Here is a 26,599-nt window from a genome sequence, read left to right as displayed (position 1 = left end):
TCCAGAAACCATCTGAAAATGAACCTGAAAAGGTTCGAAAACTGGTTCATGGAATAATAAATAACTATTCAAAAAATTTACTGGTTGCAGTTTTATGTATTTACATTCAGTTAACAGTCACGGGTTCTAAAATATCCGTAACGGATAACCTTAATCTAGCTCATAATTTCAATCTGTCACGGAGTTTAACAACAGTTTATGTTTCGCTGCTGACTGCAAGGTCCGTTCTCATCACACGAAATGCATGTTACAAGGGTAATCCCAAGAGTAAGGCCTCCTATTTTTTTTATAAGTACATAGACTTGTTTATTTCTACAATGGTTTACATCAGTTTACAGCTTGAACATTTAGCTATTTTTCGACATAATCACCATTTCTGTCGATGCATTTTTGTAGATGCTGTGGCAGTTTTTGTATGCCCATGTCATACCAGCTCGCCACCATGCTGTTCAGAAAGTTATGAACCTCTTCTTTCACTTCGTCGCCGGAGCTGAATCCCTTTCCGGCCAAATGTTCTTTTAACCTGGAGAACTGGGCACCAGGTCAGGACTATAGGGTGGATGGGTGATGATGTTCCACTGTAACTACTGCAGGAGAGCAACGGTTTGCCGAGCTATGTGTGGGCGAGCGTTGTCATGGAGAATGTGTACGCCCTTGCTCAACATTCCTCTCCTCCGGTTCCGAATTGCCCGTTTGAGTTTTTTCAGAGTCTCACAGTACCTGTCTGCGTTAATTGTGGTCCCAGCGATTCAGCTCCGACGACGAGGTGAAAGAAGAGGTTCATAACTTTCTGAACAGCGTGGCGGCGAGCTGGTAAGTCATGGGCATGCAAAAACTGCCACAGCGTTTACAAAAATGCATCGACAGAAATGGTGATTATGCAGAAAAATAGCAAAAAGGCCAAGCTGTAAAGTGATGTAAACCACTGTAGAAACAACAAGTCTATGTACGTATAAAAAAATAGGAGACCTTACTTTTGGGATTCGCTCGTATATCGGGACTATGGCATTTTCAACGACAGTGCGGAAATGAAAAGCTGCAAATGCAAAGCACCCATTCAGTTTTAACAGTTTGCTGTATTCCTATGGCGGGGTGCAGGAAGATGCTGGTCTTCGTAAGAGTCGAAGCCAGGAGGCTGCACCGTCGCGGCCTTGGGCGACATGAAGCGCGCGAGTAGAGAGGCGCTGCAAGAATGTGCGGCCTCAGCTCGGGTCCTCCTCATCAGCACCGCCCCTCCTCTTCTCTATTTCCTTATCCACGCGGCATCCGCTTCCCATGTTACACCGTTCTCCCACAGCTAAATTCTATTCCCTTGCCTTGCCAAGCTTAATGATTTGTTTCCACATGCACGTCAAAAGTGCAACTGCGTCCTCACACTTGTTGTTGTGGTCTTCAGTCCAGAGAGTGGTTTGAGGCAGCTCTCCATGCTACTCTCCAGAACGCAGCACGTCATTCTCAATGGAGAGAAGTCTTCCGAAGTAAGAGTGATTTCAGGTGTGCCGCAGGTGAGTGTCGTAGGACCGTTGCTATTCACAATATACATAAATGACCTTGTGGATGACATCGGAAGTTCACTGAGGCTCTTTGCAGATGACGCTGTAGTTTATGGAGGGGTTCTAACAATGGAAAATTGTACTGTAATGCAGGAAGATCTGCAACGAATAGACGCATGGTGCAGGGAATGACAATTGCATCTCAATGTAGACAAGTGTAATGTGCTGCGAATTCATAGAAAGAAAGACCTTTTATCATTTAGCTACAAAATAGTATGTCAGCAACTGGAAGCAGTTAATTCCACAAATTATCTGCGAGTACGCATTAGGAGTGATTTAAAATGGAATGATCATATATAGTTGATCGTCGGTAAAGCAGATGCCAGACTGAGATTCATTGGAAGAATCCTAAGGAAATGCTATCCGAAAACAAAGGAAGTAGGTTACAGTACGCTTGTTCGCCCACTGCTTGAATACTGCTCAGCAGTGTGGGATCCGTACCAGATGGGGTTGATAGAAGAGATAAAGAAGATCCAACGGAGAGCAGCGCGCTTCGTTACAGAATCATTTAGTAATCGCGAAAGCGTTACGGAGATGATAGATAAACTCCAGTGGAAGGCTCTGCAAGAGAGACGCTCAGTAGCTCGGTACGGGCTTTTGTTGAAGTTTCGAGAACATACCGTCACCGAGGAGTCAAGCAGTATATTGCTCCCTCCTACGTATTTCTCGCGAAGAGACCATGAGCATAAAATCAGAGTGATTAAAGCCCACACAGAAGCATACCAACAATCCTTGTTTCCAATAACAATACAAGACTGGAACAGAAAGGAGAACCGATAGAGGTACTCAAGGTACCCTCCGCCACACACCGTCAGGTGGCTTGCGGAGTATGGATGTAGATGCAGATCCTGTGCAAGCTTCTTCATCTCCCAGTACCTACTGCGATCCACATCCTTCTCAATCCGCTTGTGTATTCATCTCTTGGTCTCCCTCTGCAATTTTTACCCTCCACGCTGCCCTCCAATACTATATTGGTGATCCCTTGATGCCGCAGAACATGTCCTACCAACCGGTCCCTTCTTCTAGTCAATTTGTGCCACAAATTTCTCTTCGCCCCTATTCTACTTAATACCTCCTCATTAGTTATGTGATCTACCCATCTAATCTTCAGCATTCTTCTGTAGCACCACATTTCGAAAGCTTCTATTCTCATCTTGTCTAAACTATTTGTCGTCCACGTTTCACTTCCATACGTGGCTACACCCCTAACAAGTACTTTCAGAAACGACTTTCTGACACTCAAATCTATACTCGATGTTAACAAATTTCTCTTCTTCAGAAACACTTTCCTTGCCATTGCCAGTCTACATTTTATATCCTCTTTACTTTGACCATCGTCAGTTACTTTGCTCCCCAAATAGCAAAACTCATTTACTACTTTAAGCGTCTCATTTCCTAATCTAATTCCTTCAGCATCACCCCATTTAATTCGACAACATTCCATTATCCTCGTTTTTCTTTTTTTGATGTTCATCTTATATCCTCCTTTCAAGACACTGTCCATTCCGTTCAGATGCTCTTCCAGGTCCTTTGCTGTCTCTGACAGAATTACCATGTCATCGGCGAACCTCAAAATTTTTATACCTTCTCCATGGATTTTAATACCTACTCCGAATTTTTCTTTTGTTTGCTTTACTGCTTGCTCAATATACAGATTGAATAACATCGGGGATAGGCTACAACCCTGTCTCACCCCCTTCCCAACCTCACACTAGCAACTTTAATTCCATGCGCCGCGATTGGAATTTCTGCTGGTGCAGTTTTCGAGACGGCGTCACCTAAAATAATTAGTGCAGTTATTACTGTTGAAAGGTACTTCAAAAATTAAGTTACACAACACACTGAGCTGTCAAAAGTGATGAGATACCTCCCTGCATCGTGTCGGTAGTCCTACTGCCCGCCGTATTGCAGCAGCTCGACGTGGCTTCGATTTAACAAGTCGTTGGTAGTCAAGTGCAGAAATATTGAGTCATGCTGCCTCTATAGCCGTCCATAATTGCAAAATGGTTGCCGGTGCAGGATTCTGTACACGAATTGACCTCTCGATAACGTCCGATAAATTTTCGATGGGATTCATGTCAACAGATCTTGGTGGCCCAATCATTCGCTCGAATTGTACAGAATGTTCTTCAGACCAGTCGCAAACAGCTGTAGCCCAGTGACATGGCACATCGGTTTGACTGCGGTAAAAACATGGCAAGTTTCGATTTGACTACAGTGTGCGCTGGTATGAAACTTTCTGGCAGATTAAAGCTGTGTGCCGGACCGAGACTCGAACTCGGGACCTTTGCCTTTCGCGGGCAAGTGCTCTACCAACTGAGCTACCCAAGCACGGCTCACGCCCTGTCCTCACAGCTTTAATTCCACCAGTACCTCGTCTCCTACCTTCAAAAATTTCACAGAAGCTCTCCTGCGAACCTTGCAGAACTAGCACTCCTGGAAGAAAGGATACTGCGGAGACCTGGCTTAGCCACAGACTGGGGGATGTTCCGAGTTCGAGTCTCGGTCCGGCACGCAGTTTTAATCTGCCAGGAAGTTTCATACCAGCGCACACTCCTCTGTAGACTGAAAATTTCGTTCTACATACTAGCCTTTTTTGATCGCCACCTTGTGTTCTGCACTGCGAATTTGTTTTGTATATCTTGCCTTAAGCGCACCGTTGTGAAGTCGATGAACAAAGGTGACGAAGTCCAGAAGAGCTACGGAAATGGCGATGCCTAGACACATAACACGAAAATTGCCACGCCACAGGAACAAACTGAGTGACTGTTTTATAAAATTTCCCTGTGAACAGACGACCAATACACGAAGTGACATCGCCTCCTACAAAGTTATCCTTACCTCTCTCCACAGGATGATCACAGCTGTCACGTGGAGAAGCTTTAATACCTGTACAAACATGTGTTAAATGTTTTTGTAATGCCAATGTAGCGTGATGATGATGTATCACTTCGAAACATGTCGCTAAATAAACACACTCCTGGAAATGGAAAAAAAGAGCATATTGACACCGGTGTGTCAGACCCAGCTCCGGACACTGCGAGAGGGCTGTACAAGCAATGATCACACGCTCGGCACACCGGACACACCAGGAACCGCAGTGTTGGCCGTCGAATGGCGCTAGCTGCGCAGCATTTGTGCACCGCCGCCGTCAGTGTCAGCCAGTTTGCCGTGGCATACGGAGCTCCATCGCAGTCTTTAACACTGGTAGCATGCCGCGACAGCGTGGACGTGAACCGTATGTGCAGTTGACGGACTTTGAGCGAGGGCGTATAGTGGGCATGCGGGAGGCCGGGTGGACGTACCGCCGAATTGCTCAACACGTGGGGCGTGAGGTCTCCATAGTACATAGATGTTGTCGCCAGTGATCGGCGGAAAGTGCACGTGCCCGTCGACCTGGGACCGGACCGCAGCGACGCACGGATGCACGCCAAGACCGTAGGATCCTACGCAGTGCCGTAGGGGACCGCACCGCCACTTCCCAGCAAATTAGGGACACTGTTGCTCCTGGGGTATCGGCGAGGACCATTCGCAACCGTCTCCATGAAGCTGGGCTACGGTCCCGCACACCGTTAGGCCGTCTTCCGCTCACGCCCCAACATCGTGCAGCCCGCTCCAGTGGTGTCGCGACAGGCGTGAATGGAGGGACGAATGGAGACGTGTCGTCTTCAGCAATGAGAGTCGCTTCTGCCTTGTTGCCAATGATGGTCGTATGCGTGTTTGGCACCGTGCAGGTGAGCGCCACAATCAGGACTGCATACGACCGAGGCACACAGGGCCAACACCCGGCATTATGATGTGGGGAGCGATCTCCTACACTGGCCGTACACCCCTGGTGATCGTCGAGGGGACACTGAATAGTGCACGGTACATCCAAACCGTCATCGAACCCATCGTTCTACCATTCCTAGACCGGCAAGGGAACTTGCTGTTCCAACAGGACAATGCACGTCCGCATGTATCCCGTGCCACCCAACGTGCTCTAGAAGGTGTAAGTCAACTACCCTGGCCAGCAAGATCTCCTGATCTGTCCCCCATTGAGCATGTTTGGGACTGGATGAAGCGTCGTCTCACGCGGTCTGCACGTCCAGCACGAACGCTGGTCCAACTGAGGCGCCAGGTGGAAAGGCATGGCAAGCCGTTCCACAGGACTACATCCAGCATCTCTACGATTGTCTCCATGGGAGAATAGCAGCCTGCATTGCTGCGAAAGGTGGATATAAACTGTACTAGTGCCAACATTGTGCATGCTCTGTTGCCTGTGTCTATGTGCCTGTGGTTCTGTCAGTGTGCTCATGTGATGTATCTGACCCCAGGAATGTGTCAATAAAGTTTCCCCTTCCTGGGACAATGAATTCACGGTGTTCTTATTCAATTTCCAGTAGTGTAAGTTAGTTGTCAACAAACCTTGTGACTGGTAATGCATTTGAAAAACTTTCCATACCATCTTTGTACCAGGGAGAGGTGGCGCTTAAGAAACCATTTGAGTGCCCTACAGCCCTTCTTCTCCTTCTCTCTCCCACTTCTTTTATTTTACCATTCGTCAGTTTCTCGCCCGTCACCTAAATGCGCCCGTCACGAAAACGGCGCCCACTGCATGCAGCACCCCAGTTACGGCACTGGCGTCCCGTGCCCTAAAATCGATCACAGATGTCCGATAACGCTGAAGTTGGATGACTGAGCGCAGGAGGGTAAGAAGTGGAACTCATCTTCTTGTCCGCCAAACCGCGAGTGTGTGGAGTGAATCTGAGGAACTCTCATTTTTGTAGACGTCTTTGTTGGGTAACGTATGCAGCATACGGTGCACTCGGGCACGTACAATGTCTGCAAAATCTGTGGCCGCAAATCGTCCATACAGATTAAGAACAGGGCCAACAGAAAATCACTAGACTGTGAGATACTGTAGGATATAGATAATTCGCTGCATCAGCTTCTTTGGCAGTGTGCCATACGCAAACCACACATCTTGTATGAAACAATGTGAACGATGGTATCAATGTCTCCGTTGTCTCGGATAGATGCTGCGTGGTTTCTATACCAACTGCGTTACAAATAGGGGTTCCTCGTGGTGGTCACAGGATGATAAACATACTAGAATTGAGCTCGTACTGGATAGTATTTACGAAAACACGTTGTTGGAGGTGGTAATTTACACTACTGGCCATTAAAATTGCTACACCACGAAGATGACGTGCTACAGACGCGAAATTTACCCGACAGGAAGAAGGTGCTATGATATTCAAATGATTAGCATTTCAGAGCATTTACACGAGATTGGCGCCGGTGGCGACTCCTACAACGTGCTGACATGAGGAATGTTTCCAACAGATTTCTCATACAAAAACAGCAGTTGACCGGCGTTACCTGGTGAAACGCTGTTGTGATGTCTCGCGTAACGAGGACAAATGCCTACCATCACGTTTCCGACTTTGATAAAGGACGAATTGTGGCCTATCGCGATTGCTGTTTATCGTATCGAGACATTGCTGATCGCATTGGTCGAGATCCAATGACTGTTGGCAGAATATGGAATCGGCGGGTTCAAGAGGGTAATACGGAACGCCGTGCTGGATCCCAACGGCCTCGTATCACTAGCATTCGAGATGACAGGCATCTTATCCGCATAGCTGTAACGGATCGTACAGCCACGTCTCGATCCCTGAGTCAACAGATGGGGACGTTTGCTAGACGACAACCATCTACGCGAACAGTTCGACGACGTTTGCAGCAGCATGGACTATCAGCTCGGAGACCGTGGCTGCGGTTACCCTTGACGCTGCATCACAGACAGGAGCGCCTGTGATGGTGTACTCAACGACGAACCTGGGTGCACAAATGGAAAAACGTCATTTTTTCCGATGAACCAGGTTCTGTTTACACCATCACGATGGTCTCTTCCGTGTTTGCCGACATCGCGGTGAACGCACATTGGAAGCGTGTATTCGTCATCGCCATACTGGCGTATCACCCGGCGTGATGGTATGTGGTGCCATTGGTTACACGTCTCGGTCACCTCTTGTTCACATTGACGGCACTTTAAACAGCGGACGTTACAATTGAGATGTGTTACAACCCGTGCCTCTACCCTTCATTCGATCCCTGCGAAACCCTACATTTCAGCAGGATAATGCACGACCGCGTGTTGCAGGTCCTGTACGGGCCTTTCTGGATACAGGAAATGTTCTACTGCTGCCCTGACGAATCACGCTTCCAGTGTGCGTTCACCGCGATGTCGCCAAACACGGATACGACCATTATGATGCTGTAAACAGAACCTGGATTCATCCGAAAAAATGACGTTTTTCCATTCGTGCACCCAGGTTCGTCGTTGAGTGCACCATCGCAAGAGCTCCTCTCTGTGATGCAGCGTCAAGGGTAACCGCAGCCGTGGTCTCCGAGCTGATAGTCCATGCTGCTGTAAAAAGTCGTCGAACTGTTCGTACAGATGGTTTTTGTCTTGCAAACGTTCTCATCTGTTGACTCAGGGATCGAGACGTGGCTGCACGATCCACTACAGCCATGCGGATAAGATGCCTTTCATCTCGACTGCTAGTGATACGGGGCCGTTGGGATCCAGCACGGCTTTCCGTATTACCCTCCTGAATCCACGAATTCCATATTCTGCTAACAGCCATTGGATCTCGACCAACGCGATCAGCGATGTCGCGATACGATAAACCGCAATCGCGATAGGCTACAATCCGACTTTTATCATGGTCGGAAACCTGTTGGTACGCATTTCTCCTCCTTACACGAGGCATCACAACAACGTTTCACGAGGCAACGCCGGTCAACTGCTGTTTGTGTATGGTAAATCGGTTGGAGACATGCCTCATGTCAGCACATTGTAGGTGTCGTCACCGGCGCCAACCTTGTGTGAATGCTCTGAAAAGCTAATCATTTGCATATCACAGCATCTTCTTTCTGTCGGTTAAATTTCGCGTCTGTAGCACGTTATCTTCGTGGTGTAGCAATTTTAATGGCCAGTAGTGTAGGTGACGTGTGTGTGCAAATTTGTTGCCAACTCCCTCCAGCGACCTACCAAGACCTCACTGGTTCCATTACACGACGCGTTGCCGCTGTTATCCGTGCCAAAGGTGGACATACCGACTATCAGGTGGGCGGTCATAAGATTCTGGCTGCTCAGTGGACGCCTACCGCATGTGGATAACAGTACATTCGCGTAAGACCAGTGCTTCAGGGTGCTCATATTATCGAGCAACTGTGTTACAGAAGTGTAAAAAATGGTCTGCAGTTTAAATTTCGAGCCGGCCGTCTATATTTAAAATTTCCACAGTTTTTGCCTAAGGAAACTTCCGGGGCGGTTTGAATGGAATTCACACAACGGCCTTCGTTCCGCAATCGAAGCTTTTACTCAGTATCTAATGGCCTCGTTTTAGACGCGACATTAAGCCCTAATTTTTATTTCTTCCTTCCTTCATGTTCCATTTCTCATTAAAGTACCGAACTACGAGTTTTGATATGTTGGCAATGAATAAGTTTCTCACGACAGTCCGACTTGGTATCAGTGAAAGAAAAGAATGCGCTAATGAAGAAAGCCACATTAGATGATAGCAAGTTACCTGTGAAGTCGATCTTGCTGACTTCGCCGTCGGAACCCGAGGCGTCGTCTTCGTCCTGCGAAGGCATGACGTTGGCGGTGCTCGGCGTCTTGAGAGGCTCGCTGGGCGCTTTGCTCACCTCCGCCTGCGCGTTACCTGCGGAACCATACACGGTCACACACCTTCGCTCCCACCACAGCTCCGTAACATTTTAAATGCGGAAAATAATACTGAGTGCTTGCTAGCAAAAATGAAAAATCTGTTATTTGTGGGACTTCCTTGACGCAAAACGTATTTCAACATAAAAGAAACAGCCTACATAACTTTTATTTGCCCACTAAACCGATTTCGGCCTCGTAGGATATAATTAGGTGACGACTGACAGTCGCAGTAGCAGGTTAATAACATGCGACAGTCAGAGATATTAGGTGATGAAAAGTTTAAGACATTTAAAATAGTGAAGTTGGTGTTAAAATGTGAAACAAAAAGAAGTAATTACATTGTTAACAGTGTTTTTACTGTTGTTATCAAATTCTGTCACAAATGAAAGTTAACTGGTGGGAAAATGGAACTTGCGCTAAAATCTGATTAGCATGGTCGGTAGATCTCTGCTTGTTATTAACCGATATCCACAAAAATTAGTAAGTAACGTATGATACGTATTCCAGGAACAAGAAGCCAACCTTTCTTTACGAAAAAAAATTCTGAGAGAATAAAGTTATTTTACTTGATCAGTATTACCAAGTATCACTTACCATTGCAGGATGAATAATACTTGTTGTTTCTTCCTGAAAAATATAAAAGAAAAAATTGTGTTAATTTTCCTGGGTAGTAAATTTCGTCTAGTTACTTTAACTAACATACATAAATCCTAGTAAGTCTGAAGCTACTCATCTTGTACATAAAATATTTTTATGGCTTCATGGAACCACCAAAAGCTGCTGTAATGCATGTTTATTCACGGACAATCAGTTTCGTCAAGAGACCATATTCAAGTCAAGAATTTACGCAACAGAGTTAAAGGACGGTTTCTCGGGGGCAAATACATAATTATTTTTAGCTGCAGCATCGGTCACACATACATGCGTCTGTGATCTTACACATTTCTCTTCAGTCATGGTGAGCAAATATCAGCACTCTATTTCAGGGTTTATCATGTCTGATCATATCATATTCATAATTTATTGCTCATACTTACTGTTACTCTAATTATTTTTACCAACTGCATATTTTTTAAATTTTTTATCTACATATATCAACCGCTCCTTTAAAAGCGAAACTATATACAAAGGATACCGACGAAGTTTAACATTACAGCGTCATTTATTACACTACTTCTGAATAATCTGCCGTGCACTCAATGTACCTCGTCATCTTTCGAAACAAATTATCATATCATTCTTCCCGTCTCTCTTGTGGCAACTATTACATTCATTACCCCCCCCCCCCTCCAGAACGAGCTCTTCATACGGAAGAAATCTTCGGACAAACAGACGTGTCTTCACTTATTGAAACAAAGAAGAGTTACTTGGGATAAGACGGTATACAAGGTGTTTGACTATTTCAGTTACAGATTTCTAGGGACTTTGGAGAGGATTTAATAAATAAAAAACTAAACTAAAACTCCACCCGAACAGGCCATGAAGGCCCAATGGTATCACCGTGTAAGCCTCAGCCCACAGGCGTCACTGGATGCAGATATGGAGGGGCATGTGGTCAGCACACCACTGTCCCTGCCGTATGTCAGTTTACGAGGCCGGAGCCTCTACTTCTCAACGCAGCCACGCGGTTTGAGGCGCCATGTCACGGATTGAGCGGCCCCTCGGGCATATGTGTGTGTGTGTGTGTGTGTGTGTGTGTGTGTGTGTGTGTGTGTGTGTAAGTTTGTTTAACTAGTGTGCAAGTCTAGGAACCGATCACCTCAAGAATTCACACACATTTTAACTTCTCAGTCAAGTAGATCCTCAGTTTGTATCACAAGGGCTGAGTGCACCCCGCTGGCCAACTGCACTCGGCAGACCGAGTGGTCACCCATCCGTGTGCTAGCCCAGCCTGGCAGCGCTTAACTTCGGTGACCTGGCTGTAACCGGTGTAACCACTGCGGCAAGGCCGTTGGCTTAATATATAAGAAACCCATGTCAAATTTGAAGAACGGATCGCTTCACTGGGCGCATACCGGAGACGACGAGATAGTGTCGGAAGTTCCATGCGGCTTTTCGCTGATGATGCTGTAGTATACAGAGAATTTGCAGCATTAGAAAATTGCAGCGAAATGCAGGAAGATCTGCAGCGGATAGGCACTTGGTGCAGGGAGTGGCAACTGACCCTTCACATAGATAAATGTAATGTATTGCGAATACATGGAAAGAAGGATCCTTTATTGTATGATTATATGTTAGCGGAACAAACACTGGTAGCAGTTACTTCTGCAAAATATCTGGGAGTATGCGTACGGAACGATTTGAAGAGGAATGATTATATAAAATTAATTGTTGGTAAGGCGGGTACCAGGTTGAGATTCATTGGGAGAGTCCTTAGAAAATGTAGTCCATCAACAAAGGAGGTGGCTTACAAAACACTCGTTCGACCTATACTTGAATATTGCTCATCAGTGTGGGATCCGTACCAGGTCGGGTTGACAGAGAAGATAGGGAGGATCCAAAGAAGAGCGGCGCGTTTCGTCACACGGTTATTTGGTAAGCGTGATATCGTTACGGCGATGTTTAGCAAACTCAAGTGGCAGACAATTCAAGAGAGGCGCTCTGTATCGCATCGCGATGTAGCTTACTGTCGAGAGGGTGCGTTTCTGGATGAGGTATTGCTTCCCCCTACTTATACCTCCCGAGGAGATCACGAATGTAAAATTGGAGAGATTCGAGCGCGCACTGAGGCTTTCCGGCAGTCGTTCTACCCGCGAAACATACGCGACTGGAACAGGAAAGGGAGGTAATGACAGTGGAACTTAAAGTGCCCTCCGCCACACACCGTTGGGTGGCTTGCGGAGTATAAATGTAGATGTACATGTCGACCTGTGTGCTCCACAGGAGCCAGTGGCATGAGCAGTGTTTGATGTATTCGTTGGCTTCCGTTCTACGTGATGAAGGACGTCCTCTTCCAAGTAGAGCTTGCAGTGCGTCTGTGGAACACCACAGTCAAACCATTCTAGTTGCGAACGTACCAGTTTCTCGCAGCCAGTCGGACAAAAATAATAGGCCTATGTGACTTTATTACAACCTGCCTGACAATGACGAATTTCTTTCAGTTTATTTGCGTACCGTGGACAGGAAGATTTGGAAGTGAACCGATATTCAAACATTTATTTTTGAACATGGGTTACTTATCAAAACTTCATCTAGTAACAGTGCGCCTCTTGCAAATTTTTTACCAATGTGCTACAATGTTACAACAGACTGTGTTTGACTCTGTCATCATGATCGGTGCGACTTAATATTGTTGCGATATTAGCTTTACCTAATGCACTCAGATCAAGTATGTAGTTTGAATGTTTATGAATTCCGCTGTCTTTTTTATTCATGCATTAACATGTCCTAGATTTGTCACTCCCCTATGTACCCCCCCCCCCCCCCCCCCCGCATCACAGTTCAAATGGCTCTGAGCACTATGGGACTTAACTTCTGAGGTCATCAGTCCCCTAGAACTTAGAAGTACTTAAACCCAACTAACCTAAGGACATCACACACATCCATGCCCGAGGCAGGATTCGAACCTGCGACCGTAGCGGACACACGGTTCCAGACTGAAGCGCCTAGAACCGCTCGGCCACACCGGCTGGCGCATCACTGTTCCCAAACAACATACATGGAAAGCGGAAAGTGCATTTCGAACACCACACATGCAGGTCCAAATTTTTTCATACACTTTCTCACTAGATTTCTTCGTATACGAGCCTTTTTTTACTTACAAGGGTAGTAATCATAACTAAACTGATTATATTAATTTATGTATATAAACTGGACTTTTAAATATATTTAAATTCTATAACTAATAGCTTAACTGTGCGGGGAAAAAAATAAAGTAAATGATGGTAACAGGAGGAATCTAGCCTGAGTTGCCAGTTGGTGCACGTGTCCAATATACCATGGCACCGTCGCGCTAACTGCTCCTCAAAAATACCTCATACTCGACGATTGCACAATAATTTACACGCACTTTAAAGAGGGAAAAAAAATTGACGCTGTGCGCGGTGCTGCGAGCAACGTAACTCTCATAGTGCCTGAAGCGGTGACGTCACATCAGAACATGTACAGTCGAAAACAGATAGCTGCGTCCCTTCTCTGAGTTGATCACATTGCGGCAGACCATTTCAGCACTCGACACTGGTTTCTAGTTATCGCGAAGAGAGCGCTACAAAACTTGTTTGCGTCCGTTTTATTTCTATACAGGCGCGCATTCGAAGACAAATGGCGTACCTTTAATCCAATTTCCGGCTCGCACTCGAAGAGAAATGGCGTATCTTTATTGCTACTTCCGGCTCGCATTCCAAGAGAAATTGCGTACTTTAACGTGATTTCTGGTTTGCACTCAAAGAGAAGTAACGTAATTTAAGCGCGATACTTACAGCGGGCGGTAGCACATCAGCACATGATAACCAGCCGCCACTAACTGTAAGTCCCCTCTGCAACCCCTAAAAGCCTCTAATAGGAATTGTGGAAGACCTTGTGTACAGTGAAAGTGCCCGATAACTTTTAACTAAACGAGTCACACAAACACAATTACAGTTTTTTTTTTTTTTTTTTTTTTTTTTTTTTTTTTTTTTTTTGCCGGAAGTCTGAATCTGGTCGTGGTAAAAGAATCTAATGTCATTTGTTGACTGTAACTGGCGGGTTGTATGTTTCTCTGCCTCTTAGGGAGAAGTTCCACGTGCCGCTTCCCATTTACTGTTTTTATACACAATCGTTTGTCAATTTTGTAGCAACCAAAACTCTGAAAATGTGTAGGACGGTGCGCTATTAACGAGCAGTTAAGACTGTAGGTCCCGGTGCGCCCGCTCTGGTGCAACCTCAATAAACGTACAGCCGTTAAAGAAAGTGGAAATGTGAAACAAATTGTAATTAAGCTGTGTATATAAACCGATGAGACAAAATATTATGACCACTGTCCAAAGCGAAACAGAGAGCCGCCTGGGTGTAACGGACACGTGATGTGGTAAGGAAAAGATACAAGCGAACCAGAGCGAATGCGGAATCAGTCTAGTGGATACAGGGTGGCTGTTATCATACTTTCGCTGCTTGATTTAGTGTAGACGGTAAACTATTTATCGTTTACGTACCAAACTGTCGTTCGCTACAAAAAGTGCGCGCTTACGGTCTATCCGATGACATATACGTTTGGATAGAAAGTTTTCTAACAGACAGGAAGCAATATGTCGTCCTGAACGGGGTGACTTCAACAGAAACAAGCGTAGCTTCAGGTGTGTCCCAGGGCAGCGTAATAGGTCCTCTGCTTTTTACGATTTACATAAGCGCTCTGGTTCATAGTATTGACAGCGGCCTTAGACTGTTTGCTGATGATGCTGTAGTGTACAGGAAAGTAGTATCACACGAAAGTTGTCAACAAATCAATGAGGATTTGCAGAAAATAAATGCGTGGTGTAAAGACTGGCAGTTATTTCTCAACCTACTGCGTATAACAAGGCGAAAATCCCCATTAATGTACGAGTACAAAATAAATGCCCAGTCTTTGGAAGCGGTAACGTCCGTCAAGTATCTGGGTGCGACTATTCGAAATGATGTCAAATGGAATGATCAGATTACACAAGTAACGGGTAAGGCGGCCTCTAGATTGCGGTTTATTGGTAAAATCCTGAAGCGATGCAGTCCGTCAACAAAGGAAATATCTTACAATACGTTAGTTCGCCCAGTCTTGGAGTATTGTTCGTCTGTATGGGACCCTTACCGGTTGGGTCTGATTCAGGAGATTGAGAAGGTCCAAAGAAGAGCGGCAAGATTCGTGGCTGGTACATTTAGCCATCGCGAGAGCGTTACAAATCTCATAGAAAGTTTGAAGTGGGACACCCTTGCAGATAGACGGCGCGGTAAACGGAAGGGGCTGCTCACTAAATTCCGAAATCTGATCTACACCGAGGATGTAGAACTGGTATTATTAGCACCAACTTTCAAATCGCACAATGATCACCATTCCAAGATAAGGGAAATAAGAGGTCGCACTGAGGCGTCCAGACAGTCGTTTTTCTCTAGCGCGATCCGCGAGTGGAACAGAGTGGGGAGGGGGGGTAATATGACTTTGGCGCGAATTGTGCCCTCCGCCACACACCGCTTGTTGGCTAGCGGAGTATATATATGTAGATGTAGATGTATAGACTTCATAGGAATGATGTTCAGGCTGTGCGCTGAAGGATATGGGTTGTTAGTAGTGTTAGCGCCATGACTTGCCATTAGGCGGCAGCACTGGTACGACGAGGTTTGATTGTGACGCAAACATTAGATTGCATTACAGTTGCAGACACTCGACATAGATATGGGCAAGAGCAGGGCTTCACTCATAAAGTTTTTTATCAAAACAACGGCAACAGCTTTGCTGCTTTCCGCGAGTATCGACGAATTAAAGGAATACAGAGAGGTCCTCTTTCAGTACCGAGGTTGAAGAATATGGTTCGCGAGTTCGGATAACTGGCGATTTGTGAACTGCTCTAGGGAGAGGTCGACGGCCAACTGCACCAAAGATTGGTGAAGAAGTTACTGTTGCCATGGCTGAGAATGCCGGACGTAATGTGCCATATTCAAAGGGTGGACGAGCTGTGTCACGACAGCTGAACATTCCATGGTCCACCGCTCGAGAAGTGCTGCGAACAATTGCAACACGGTATCTCTAGTGCCGATGGTCGTCAAACTGAGGAACGTTTGTAATCTGGAACATAAACGTGTAAACAAGCAACAAACCCTCTCATGTGGAAATTAAGTGTGATTCTTTCAATGGTCTATTGTCATTTCTCTTCCGCACGTCTTTACAAATGATTCCACGAAGTTTCATTGTCCTACGATCACTCACTTTTCATTGGGACCCTCTCAAGTACTGAAAGATTGATTATAATCACTCTGTATACGGGTCACAAATGGGGACATTCACTGACATAAGCAACTTAGACAAATGACAGATAGTTACGGTCCGACGCCCGGGAAACAACATTGCGGAGAGGCTGACGCTGGTCGACTGTTCATGTACTACTGTTTTGAGCATTTGCAGAAGGTCCTTGAAGAACGTAGCTAGGTGACAAGTAGTTACGCTCTGCAAAGTGGAAGCTGTTTGAGGTAGATCTGATGGCAGAGTAAAATGCAGATGCAAGCACAAGTGTTTTGGAGCACACTTTACATCTTACGTTGTTGAACAGCACCAGACGACCCATACGTGTTCCCATGTTGACCTAACTACATCGTCAATTACGAATTCCAGTGGCCGCGAGATCATCGAGATTGAACTGTGGGTCAATGGAAACGTGTCGCCTGGTCGGTTGAGTCACGTTTCTTGCTACACCGGGTCGATGGTTGTGGCCTGATACGCGGTCATCCAGGCGAACGGCTGCTAGTATTACCCCACAGAGGACATTCACTTGTGTTTCCATGGGAACTGAAGTAGTAATCTGAGGCACCTCGACAGCTGTGGACTATGTGAAAATTCTTGCGGACCACACATTATTGCGATGGTACCGTCCAGTAGGACAACTATCCCTGTCATAAGACCAGAATAGTGCAACATTACTTTGGGGAGCATGATAGTGAACTCACGTTGCCTTGGCCACCTAATTCATTTGCTCTGAACCAGATGGAAGACGTCTGGGACGCTATCGGTCGCCAGCTTCCTGCCCACAAACCATCGTCCCATAATTTACGAGACTTGTGTGTGCGTAGACGTATCTGCGGGCACCTATACTACTGGCCATTAAAATTGCTACAACACCAAGATGACGTGCTACAGACGCGAAATTTAACCGACAGGAAAAAGATGCTGTGATATGCAAAAATTACTAGCTTTCCAGAGCATTCCACAAGGTTGGCGCCGGTGGCGACACCTACAACGTGCTGACATGAGGAAAGTTTCTCATGCACAAACAGCAGTTGAGCGGCATTTCCTGGTGAAACGTTGTTGTGACGCCTCGTCTAAGGAGGAGAAATGTGTACCATCACGTTTCCGACTTTGATAAAGGTAGGATTGTAGCCTATCGCGATTGCAGTTTATCGTGTCGCGACATTGCTGCTCGCTTTGGTCGAGATCCAATGACTGTTGGCAGAATATTGAATCGGTGGGTTCAGGAGGGTAATACGGAACGCCGTGCTGGATCCCAACGGCCTCGTATCACTAGCAGTCGAGATGACAGGCATCTTATCCACATGACTGTAACGCATCTTGCAGTCACGTCTCGATCCCTGAGTCAACGGATGGGGACGTTTGCAAGACAACAACCATCTGCTAGAACAGTTCGACGTCGTTTGCAGCAGCATGGACTATCAGCTCGGAGACCATGGCTGCAGTTACCCTTGACGCTGCATCACAGACAGGAGCGCCTGCGATGGTGTACTCAACGACGAACTTGGCTGCGCGAATGGCAAAACGTCATTTTTTCGGATGAATCCAGGTTCTGTTTACACCATCATGATGGTCGGCTAAATGGTTCAAATGGCTCTGAGAACTATGGGACTTAACTTCTAAGATCATCAGTCCCCTAGAACTTAGAACTACTTAAACCTAACTAACTTAAGGATATCACACATATTCATGCCACAGGCAGGATTCGAACCTGCGATCGGAACGGTCGCGCGGTTCCAGACTGTAGCGTCAAGAACCGCTCGGCCACTCCGGCCGGCATGATGGTCGCATCCGTGTTTGGCGACATCGCGGTGAACGCACATTGGAAGCGTGTATTCGTCATCGCCATACTGGCGTATGACCCGGCGTAATGGTATGGGGTGCCATTGGTTACAAGTCTCGGTCATCTCTTGTTCGCACTGACGGCACTTTGAACAGAGGACGTTACATTTCAGATGTGTTTCGACCCATGGCTCGACCGCATGTTGCAGGTCCTGTACGGGCCTTTCTGGATACAGAAAATGTTCGACTGCTGCCCTGGCCAGCACATTCTCCAGATGTTCCACCAATTGAAAACGTCTGGTCAATGGTGGCCGAGCACTGGCTCGTCAATACGCCAGTCACTACTCTTGATGAACGGTGGTATCGTGTTGAAACTGCATGGGTAGCTGTACCTGTAGATGCCATCCAAGCTCTGTTTGACTCAATGCCCAGGCGTATCAATGCCGTTATTACGGCCAGATGTGTTTGTTCTGGGTACTGATATCTATGCATCCAAATTGCGTGAAAAGGTAATCAAATGTAGTTCTAGTATAATATATTTGTCCAATGAATACCCGTTTATCATCTGCATTTCTTCTTGGTGTGGCAATTTTAATGGCCAATAGGCGAAAATTAATGAACTAACTAATTAATTTAGATAGTTGGACGAAATGTGATCGTAAAATGCTGTTGCTTAAATAACTACAAAGTTGCAGTCTAACAATTTGAAATCAGTAAGAAAGTGCCTGACTCATTGGATACGATGGTCAGTAAATCTATCAATTACCTTTGGTTTCTTGTTGCTTTCCTACCTATTTCTTGTGTAAGATGGAGTCAAATGAAAACGTGACAGATGAAAAGAAACTAGTAAATTGTTTAGTATTTCAAAAGTAATTGCCGTAACTTTTGACACATTTATCCCTCTTTGAGACAAGGCGGTCAACAGCTCCATCGAAAAATGTTTACAATTGCATACGGAATCATGATTGTACCCATGGGTGCATCACTTCGTTCGAAGCAAATCGACGGCCACGAATTTCGTTCTTCAGGGCTCCAAAAATATGGAAATCGCATGGGGAGATATCGGGACTGTATGGAGGATGTGCAACGGCGATTTCCATATTTCTGTGGCCCTAGAGGCAGACATTCGTGACCGTCGATTTGCTTCGGAGAAAACGACGCACGCCTGTGTGTAGTCGTGATTCCATAGGCAACCGCAAATTTTTTTTTCGATAAAGTGATTACTTTCAAGTAATAAACAGGATACTTACTAATCCGTTACTCCAGTTATTAATGTGATATTTCTGGATGATATCCGTAAAAAATTATGGACTTGGGTAAAGAAACATATCATGCGGTCTTGCTCTCAATCTCTCTCGTCCTGAGCAGTCTAAACGTTCTTACGTAACCATGATTGTGAAAATCACATCTGAAATATGAACATGCAATTTTCGCCACTTCATTCATCTTTAATTTCTGGCTCTTTACGAAATGGTGTTGTTATCCAAGGTACATACTTCCTGTTGGTTTCCTGCGATTCTCCGATAACGGGTAGTTCAGTCAGCAGTAAAGTACTTTATATAAACGAAACAAAAGCTAACCTTGTCACTCCTGAAACGCTGTTTTTCCTTTACTCATCTTGACTTCGAGAGAATGTCAGAAAGCAATACTACAACATCTGTAAATACCTTCACAAATTGTCGAACCCAGAAACCTTCGTGCAGCTAAATACACATAGAATTCCACTGTTTTTTCTTTCTTTTTGTAATTACCGATGAGCACGCAGAGTCGGCCTGAAAATATGCTTCATACGCACAGAAGACTGCGAAACGAATACATTTCTCCGTCACATGTCTGCGTTCTTTTCGTAGATGTTTATTACGGAGAGCCGGAGATTCTGAACAAGGGAATGCGTTTCGAAATGCCTTCAAGGTCCTCGATAGGCGCTTATTTTAGGACTTATGTAAAAATGCCTTGAATATACATATATCTCTAGAAGTAATGAAATATGTGGGAGGATTATATCATACGATTTTCATTGTTTTTGTACATGATTAAGTAAGAAATTTTTCCAGTGTCATATTTCTACATCATGTGTATTGTATACAGTTTCAGAAATGACTTGTTTGTATAACTGTACAAAATGATCAAATGATTAATAATAATAATTATAATAATAATAACTATCAATATTATTAAGAAGAGCAAAGGGCAGATCGACGATATTACTCTGAATGAACTAACCGCTGTGACATGTTGTTGCAATTTTTGGAATACGCAACACTGCAATATATCTCTGTTAGGGCTAGTTCTCAGAAACAGTACTTCATGGCTTTCTGTGCAAATTCTTAATTTGTTTTCAAAAGACCTTCTCTCTCTCTCTCTCTCTCTCTCTCTCTCTCTCTCTCTCTCTCTCTCTCTGCTCCTCTTAAGAGCTAAATTTATCACACTGGGTGCTAAAAATGCAAATGTAATACACCGAGATCGGATTTTATAAAATCCTTTTCACCGTTTGTGAAATCATATCAATCAAGCATTTTAAGCGACTTTCCTTGTTTAGCTCGTTATGGTAGACGTTTCGTGCAAATTAACTCCACAGTTTGTGGACACCAAAATGAAGATATTATCCAAGCTGAAATCAGCAAAAATCTCCATTAGGCATGTACCAAATACGCTTGTACGGTTAGGGGGGAAAATAAATACTGAATATGGAATGACAGCAGAATACTCATGTATGAAACAGAGTTTAACCAAATGGATTATTGTTTAAAAAAATCAATCTCGTATAACAATAGCCCACATTTCTTTATGCTTAAATCCTGACAGTACGACTGTGTAGCAGAACAATAATATGCGAGGGGTTTCTAAATTCTCCTTACAAACTAGTAGGACGTGAAACTATGAATAAGAGTTCATGTCCAAACACCTACTGTTTTCATGTTGCATCAGTCAAAATGTAGAACGTGTTACACTCTCCGCTGGGTTAAAGATAGGTAGGAATTTACTGCGACCATACTAATTTCTACAATTGTAAGCAGCTAACTAACGTGCTAACACTGATTAGCGCCAACAGCTGTTGTAGAACGCCATATGGACCACCAGTGTAGGGAAAGACGTAAAGTGTGTGATGCATGACATGAGTTTTGCAAGTTTTGTGTGTGCCGTAGTACTGTTCATCGTCACCACAATGTTTTGGGGGGTCATCAGTCTCCTCATTGGTTCTCTCTTCCAAATACCATTACTTCACTCTTGTCTTTATTTATTTTTAATCCATACCTTTTCATTATTTCCATCCACGCATCAAGTTGTAACTGTACATCTACCTCTTTATCACCCCATATTACCATGTCATCTGCAAAAAACATATTTTTGTATTTTTTCTTTTACTATATCCTTAACTGCCCTATTCATTCCCTCCATCACAACATTAAATAGTGCAGGAGATAGAATACTTCCTTGCTTAAGTCCTTGTCTTATTTCGAAGTATTCAGAGTTCCCTAATGGTGTTCTAATTCTACAATTGTGTCCTCTGGACATTGTCTTTATTACATTAATGTATCCCTCTTCTATATCTATCTTCTTCATTTCTTCCCAGAGTCTTTCCCTGTTAACTGAAACCCTTTTGTATAGCAAATAATGACGATAATTTGCAAAGGCTTCTTCACCAATTAATAAAACAGCTAAGCAATATAACACGGAAATTTCATCTAAAAAGACTTGGTAGTATGTTAATATCATAATCACCTGTACGGTGTCATTTAGAAGTAGATGGTGTGTCAGTTGAACAAGTGATGAGATTTAATTATCTAGGGATTGTTATCACCAGCAATAAAGACTTAACCATGGAAGTGAAATATCAAGTGACAAAGGCTGTAAGGGTAACGGGTGCCCGCAAAATACTATGCAGTGAAACAAACTTATGACAACTGAAGTTAAAAATAAATATCTATAAAACAATGGTGCGTCCTGTTTTGACATATGCAGCAGAAAAAAATTACGAGGGTGAGTCAAATGAAAACCTTAAATATATTTTTAAATATTATCACTTTTCAACATTATCTGCCCCACGCTCAATGCAAGTCCTCCAGCGCTTACAAAGTGCATAAGTTCCTGTAGAAAAAAATTCTTTTGGTAGTTCGCGCAACCACTTATGCACCGCGTGGCGTACCTCTTCATCAGAAAAGAACTTCTTTCCTCCCACTGCGTCTCTGAGTGGTCCAAACATATGGGAATGACTTGGAGCAATGTCTGGTGACTATGGTGGATGAGGAAGACACTCAGAATGCAGGTCTGTGGTTGTTGCAACTGTTGTACGGGCAGTGTGGGGCCTTGCATTGTCATGTTGCAAAAGGACACCTGCTGACAGCAATCCACGTCGCTTTGATTTGATTGCAGGCCTCAGATGATTTTTTACGAGGTCTGTGTATGATGCACTGGTGACAATGGTCCCTCTAGGCATGTAATGCTCAAAATGACGCCTTTTTCATCCCAAGAGAGGGTCGGCATAACCTTCCCTGCTGATGGTTCTGTTCGAAACTTCTTTGGTTTTGATGAGGAGGAATGGCGCCATTCCTTGCTCGCTCTCTTCGTTTCCGGTTGGTGAAAGTGAACCAGGTTTCGTCCCCAGGAACGACTCTTGCAAGGAAGCCGTCACCTTCTAGTTCAAAGTGCCGAAGAAGTTCTTCACAAGCATCAACACGTCGTTCTCTCATTTCAGGAGTCAGCTGCCGTGGCACCCATCTTGCAGACACTTTTGTGAAACTGGAGCACATCATGCACAATGTGGTGTGCTGACCCGTGACTAATCTGTAAACATGCTGCAATGTCATTCAGTGTCACTCGGCGGTTTTCCTTCACTATGGCTTCAACTGCTGCGATGTTGTGTGGAGTCACAACTCGTTGTGCCTGACCTGGACGAGGAGCATCTTGCACTGAAGTCACACCATTTGCGACCTTCCTACTCCATTCGTAGACTTTCTGCTGTGACAGACATGCATTACCTTACTGAACTTTTATTCGTCGATGAATTTCAATAGATTTCACACCTTCAAAACGCAAAAACCGAATAACAGAACGCTGTTCTTCCCTGGTGCAAGTCGCAAGTGCGGCGGCCATCTTTATACCGATACTGCGACGGTATGTGTGCATCTGCACTGTGCTGCCACCTACAGGCCATTCTGCGCGCTGTTTGTAGCAGACTTACCAACTTGCAGGACAACGGCGCGAAATTTCGATTTGTTATTACAAATTTAGGATTTTCATTTGACTCACCTCGTAAAAGTCAGCAGCAGTGGAAATGAAGGTATTAAGACAGATCCAAGGAGTAAGCATGTGGTACGAAAGAACAAATGCTTCGATACGGGAACAGTGTGTAAAACAAAAGGTAACTAAGTGGATACAGATAATAAACGGAACTGGAAGGATCATGTGGAGAGGATGGACCCCACATGTTTAGCTAAAATTTGAGAACACGGGCGACCGCAAGGGAAACGTCTATCTCGACAACCTCAAAAGAAATAGGACAGCAGTTGGTCCAGTACATCTACACAATGAGGCTGGGAAACAGGGACAACCCTAATCAGTAGAATAAGATGAACAATATAAGCAGTGAGGTCAAAAATTTTACCTAAATCAATATAATTTCTTGCTCGACAAAATGTTAACTGTAATTGCTTGAGGTTCGGTGTATCTTGTTCAAGTAGAGTAAAATCTAAGGGAAGAATCAAGTCCGATGAAGAAGGAAGAAAGGAATATGAAGGTTTAACGTTCTGTCTACTACGAATTCAATGACGGCGGAACAGACGTACCGACGGCGGAAGAATTGTGAAGGAAACCGGCCTAATGTTATTGTATCCTGAATGCAAACTAGCTGCTTGTCTTGAATTTCTGTTTCCTTACATCACTTTATTGATTACAGCAGGGGAAGAACAAGTGCAGCAACTCAACGACGCCCGGTTTTCGTAGGCAACATCCAGCTTGCACGACCAGCAGAACTTTCTTCCCAGACCTTAGTTCCACGTCCACGTAATTGTCTTACCGAATGGAGAGAGAGTCACTTCCTGCAAATCTAGGCAGTTTCGCTGAACACACATGAACAATGGACGCTTGCTGTCGGAAGAAATGTGTGTCGATTCTAGGTTAGAAGTCAGCAGTTCCTGTCTGCGGGTTTTCAGCAACAACAGAGATCGTCGTATTGGAGCGTGTCACATTCACGGCGACACGTACCTAATAGGAGTAATTTCTTAAAACTATTTAGAATGATCTGTTCCATTTCTCATTAGGTAAGAATTTGCTATGCGTAGTTGCTTCAATACCGTATTTGTTTCCAACTTTCACTTACAGAAAACCGTTGTGACTCTACAGTTTTGATTACAGATTAAGCAAAGCGGCAGAGCACATTCTCACAGGAGATCTGGGAGTCATTTGGATTTATGTTGCCCGTGCTTTCTCTAAACTGCTTACGAAGAATGCCGGACTGGTTCCTCCACAATTGACACCGCCGATTTACATGCCCACACGTATCCAAATAGAGACTGAGAGACTAATAAATTCGTCGGCAGCTGGACGTTAAACCCTAATGTTACATTTTCTTTGGTCAAGAGCAAGTTATTAAAAATGTGTGTGAAATCTTATGGGAATTAACTGCTAAGGTCATCAGTCCGTAAGCTTACACACTACTTAACCTAAATTATCCGAAGAACAAACACACACACCCATGTCCGAGGGAGGACTCTCAACCTCCGCTGGGACCAGCCGCACAGAGGAAGTTATTGCTTCATCTTCAACCATCGCCTTCCTTCGATGAGGGTGACCTTCCTTTAACGTGTGCGATCTGGACGAGACGGTGACTACCGCTATGTTACTCGACAGTAATTCTTAACGAAATTGATATCATTCAGGCACCATACAGCAGTAAGATGGGTAACCGCACAAAGGCTGAAGACATTATTTTCGCTGTTTTCTGAAGTTTTTACAATAGTCACTTACAGCCGTAAAATCGTCCCCTTCGAATCACCCATGCATGCCCTGACTGACATTTACTTTTCTGTGGTAAAACTTCAGGACGACGTAAACAGCGTTCATAAAAATTCCATTACACAGGGTGACAATTATTGAACTGTATGGAATAAAATCGTCATAACTTCTGAATGGGTTGCGTTAGAATATTCAAACTGAACTGTTGGCCGCGAGGCATGATGGGAATTAATATGCGCATTATGGTTTGGTTTAGCGACGAGCCCACTTCCATTTGAATGGGTTCGTCAATAAACAAAAATGGCAAATTTGGGGACTGAGAATCAACATTTCGCAATCAATAAGTCTCTTCACCCTCAACAAATGACTGTGTGGTGTGCAATGTCCAGTCTCGGAATAATCGGTGAGATATTCCTTGATGGCACGGCCACTACCGAACGGTACGTGAAGGTTTCAGAAGATGATTTCAACCTCGTTATCCAAACTGACCCTGATTCCGAAGAGATGTGGTTGATGCGAACGGAGCTCGACTCCATCGACGCAGGAGAGTGTTGATGTCCTGGAGGAGCACTTTGGTGACCCAATTCCGGCTGTGGGGTACCCAAATGCCACTGGCATACGCCTCGATTAGCCGCCATATTCTCCGGATCTGAACACGTGCGACTCCTTTTTGTTGGGCTATATTAAAGGCAAGGTGTACAGCAGTACTCCCGAAACCATTCCTGAGCTGAAAACAGCCATTCAGGACGCCATCGACAGCGTCGATGTTCCGACACTATAGCGGGTCATGCACAATTTCGCTATTAGTGTGCGCCACATTGTCACCAACGATGGCAGGCATATCGAACATGCCATAACCTAATTCCGAATATCTGTAGTGACGTTTACATGTTGAATAAAGTGTGTGCACACCGTAGTTTGTAACTAATTTACTTTTTTTCATATACTATGTGATCAAAGGTATCCGGGCACTCCCAGGAACATACGTTTTACATATTAGGTGCATTGTGCTTCGTATCAGCGGCCTCTGCAGTCATTAGACTTCGTGAGAGAGCAGAATTTCTGGCTCTTTAGGAAATGGTGTTGTTATCCAAGGTACTTACTTCCTGTTGGTTTCCTGCGATTCTCCGATAACGGGTAGTTCAGTCAGCAGTAAAGTACTTTATATAATCGAAACAAAACCTAAACTTGTCACTCCTGAAACGCTGTTTTTCCTTTACTCGTCGTGACTTCGAGAGAATGTCAGAAAGCAATACAATAATGAATACATGTCTGCGTTCTTTTCGTAGACGTTTATTACGGAGAGCCGGAGATTCTGAACAAGGGAATGCGTTTCGAAATGCCTTCAAGGTCCTCGATAGGCGCTTATTTTAAGACTTATGTAAAAATGCCCTGAATATACATATAACTCTAGAAGTAATGAAATATGTAGGACGATTATATCATACGATTTTCATTGCGGATAATCAAGTTGTAATTTTGTTGCCGACCGCGGTGGCCATGCGGTTCTCGACGCTGCAGTCCGGACTGCGGGACTGCTACGGTCGCAGGTTCGAATCCTGCCTCGGGCATGGATGTGTGTGATGTCCTTAGGTTAGTTAGGTTTAAGTAGTTCTAAGTTCTAGGGGACTGATGACCTAACATGTTAAGTCCCATAGTGCTCAGAGCCAAAACACCTCCCGACTG

At 44.7% G+C, this 26,599-nt stretch overlaps 1 protein-coding gene across 4 annotated transcripts in view; it reads right to left on the bottom strand.

Moving 5' to 3' along the window:
• Window positions 1-26,599, bottom strand: part of LOC126297882 (nuclear hormone receptor FTZ-F1 beta) — a 374,623-nt gene that overhangs the window by 52,239 nt on the left and 295,785 nt on the right. For all 4 annotated transcript variants that reach the window (XM_049989174.1, XM_049989175.1, XM_049989176.1 and 1 more), the window contains 2 exons: window positions 9,871-9,903; window positions 9,137-9,271 (listed from right to left, as the gene is read on the bottom strand). In XM_049989174.1, coding sequence (XP_049845131.1) covers window positions 9,137-9,271; window positions 9,871-9,903 — 168 coding nt within the window. The remainder of the gene's footprint in view (window positions 1-9,136; window positions 9,272-9,870; window positions 9,904-26,599) is intronic.

Source organism: Schistocerca gregaria, chromosome X (genome assembly GCF_023897955.1).
Source record: "Schistocerca gregaria isolate iqSchGreg1 chromosome X, iqSchGreg1.2, whole genome shotgun sequence".
Taxonomy (NCBI): domain Eukaryota; kingdom Metazoa; phylum Arthropoda; class Insecta; order Orthoptera; family Acrididae; genus Schistocerca; species Schistocerca gregaria.
The sequence above is the reverse complement of the archived record's forward strand: the minus strand, read 5'-3'. Positions and strand labels throughout refer to the sequence as shown.